This window comes from Sinocyclocheilus anshuiensis, unplaced genomic scaffold, assembly GCF_001515605.1.
Source record: "Sinocyclocheilus anshuiensis isolate Anshui unplaced genomic scaffold, SAMN03320099.WGS_v1.1 scaffold655, whole genome shotgun sequence".
NCBI classification, from domain to species: domain Eukaryota; kingdom Metazoa; phylum Chordata; class Actinopteri; order Cypriniformes; family Cyprinidae; genus Sinocyclocheilus; species Sinocyclocheilus anshuiensis.
In genome coordinates, this window is record NW_015548221.1 from 335,913 (window position 1) to 338,399 (window position 2,487).

Below are 2,487 nucleotides of genomic sequence, written 5' to 3' on the forward strand. Positions count from 1 at the left end.
TGCTGAACACTATAGCAGACCTGCTACAAGAAGAGCGCAAGCAAGACAAGCAGAATGGCAAATTGGCCAATGGGACACTCGATTCACAGAACAATAACAGCACCCCACCCTCCTCCACCTGGGTTCATGAGATCTTCCAGGGCACGTTGACCAATGAGACGCGATGCCTCACCTGCGAGACGGTAATGGCACCTCACGTAAACCCTTTAGTCCAGTAAGACGGTATCCTGATAGTTCTGCTGACTGTGATTGGCTGTGCTTTTATCTGAGGTGTGTCTTTGGACTTTGTTCTCTCACAGATAAGCAGTAAAGATGAGGATTTCTTGGATTTGTCTGTGGACGTGGAGCAGAACACTTCAATCACACACTGTCTCAGGTCTGAAAGCACACTCACACTTGAACCCAGTTTAAACATGAATAGGTGTCCATTTGAATAAACTATTGTTTTCCTTACTGGCCCCTTATAGAGGTTTCAGTAATACAGAGACCTTGTGCAGTGAGTATAAATATTACTGTGAGGAATGCAGAAGTAAACAAGAGGCACACAAACGGTGAGCATTAATTTCTGCCAGCTGCCTCCTGGTTTTCTGAACATATATTTACTGCATATACTTAATACATGAATGTGTTTGACTCTAGAATGCGGGTTAAGAAACTTCCCATGATCCTCGCCTTGCACTTGAAGAGATTTAAATACATGGAACAGCTGCAGCGCTACACTAAGCTAAGCTACCGCGTGGTCTTCCCTCTGGAGCTCCGCCTCTTTAACACCTCTGGCGATGCCACCAATCCCGAGAGGCTTTACGACCTGGTCGCTGTGGTGGTGCATTGTGGCAGGTGAGTCGATACAAGTTTTAATGAAATCCATGAAGCCAGAATGGACTTTCAAACCTTTATAAATGTTTTTCTTCCTCCTCCATTGTCTGATTTCACAATACTTGCTTGTGTGAACAGAATCTCTTCATGTAAGCTTTTTGAAATCTGTCCTTGCAAAAAAAAAAAAGGAGAACTGTACTGATTTGCTTCCTTGATTTGTGTGTGTGCTTTTATAGCGGTCCAAACCGAGGACACTACATCGCAATTGTAAAGAGTCATGATTTCTGGCTACTGTTTGATGATGACATCGTAGAGGTAAGCTGTCATCCGTCATATATAAGTATTAGTTATTTACTTTTTATAAGTAACTTTACTTTTTAAAGTTATTAATTTGCAAGATTCAGGGTTCCCACAGTCATGGGGATAATAATAAAATATAAAAAAAAAAAACCCTGAACAATAAAAACAACAATGAAACCACGTGGAGTTTTAATATAATAAATAAGTTACTAAATAATGAATTAATGAATAAATAAAGATTATATATATGATATATATATGTGTGTGTGTAATATCTATATATAGATATAATCTTTAATATACATATGTATATATATATGTGTGTGTGTATGTTTGTGTGTGTTAAGATGTAATATATGTAAAAAATATATATATTTTTAAAACAGTCTACTTTTTACATAATTGTATTGTTAATTATTTATTAATTTAAAAACTATATATAAATTAAAAAAAAAAATTAACAATAAAATTGTTCAAAAGTAAATCAAATTATATTGAGTTTTAGTAAATATAGATTGTTTCGATTAATTTAGAGAAAAATCTATATTTACTTTATAAGATTGGAGTGCAGTTTTTTTTTATAATAAAACAAGAAAAATAAATAAAAAAGTAAATCAAATCATACAGTGTTTTTATAGTGAATTTATATTTTTCTAGTTATACTTCTCTACAAATGTCATGGAAAAGTAATTGATTACAGAATGGTCTTTCTGCATTTGTTTAAAAAAAGTGTTTTGTTTCCTCCTGTAGAAAATTGATGCCCAGGCGATTGAGGAGTTCTACGGATTAACCTCAGAAATTTCCAAGAACTCTGAGTCTGGGTACATCCTGTTTTACCAGTCCAGAGACTGAGAGAGGCCAGAGCGGCGTCCCCTTACAGACACTTGTGCAGCAGGCGTGCCTGTACGCTGAACCCTGCTGCATCCCACCTGCGCAGGTTCTTACTGCAGTGGCGCCTCACACACACCCCACCCCACCCGTCCAAGCCCACCCTCGCCGGTCTCCACGCAGCAGTAACGTTGGACGCGCTGCAGTCGCAAGGCCTTTTGAACGTTGTTTGTCAGTTGTTTTTACGTTGTGGGAGCGTTTCATCACTCGTGTTCAGTCCTTTACCGTGGAGAGAATGTGTTTAATGTAACAGACTGTATGATACGAGCGGGATTTGCATTCAACTTTCATGCTGCAACCTTTTGATTCCTGTGGCTCTCAGAAGGCTGAAGACTTGTGCGTGGGGAAAGCGGGTGTGTTTATTATAATGGCGGGGAGGGTCTAAACGCTCTGGGTGCGGGGCATTGCGGGTTATGTATTTCTATCTTGTACAGAGTGATATTTGTATAAATATTATGAGAATTATAATAATATATTACATTT

At 38.1% G+C, this 2,487-nt stretch overlaps 1 protein-coding gene across 1 annotated transcript in view; it reads left to right on the forward strand.

Moving 5' to 3' along the window:
- The window catches only part of LOC107654221 (ubiquitin carboxyl-terminal hydrolase 12A-like), a 5,454-nt gene extending 2,967 nt beyond the window's left edge, over positions 1 to 2,487 (forward strand). The window contains exons 4-9 of the mRNA XM_016441206.1: positions 1 to 182; positions 300 to 376; positions 468 to 551; positions 640 to 837; positions 1,053 to 1,131; positions 1,867 to 2,487. The exon at positions 1 to 182 is cut by the window's left edge and continues 69 nt beyond it. Coding sequence (XP_016296692.1) covers positions 1 to 182; positions 300 to 376; positions 468 to 551; positions 640 to 837; positions 1,053 to 1,131; positions 1,867 to 1,968 — 722 coding nt within the window. The 3' untranslated portion in view covers positions 1,969 to 2,487. The remainder of the gene's footprint in view (positions 183 to 299; positions 377 to 467; positions 552 to 639; positions 838 to 1,052; positions 1,132 to 1,866) is intronic.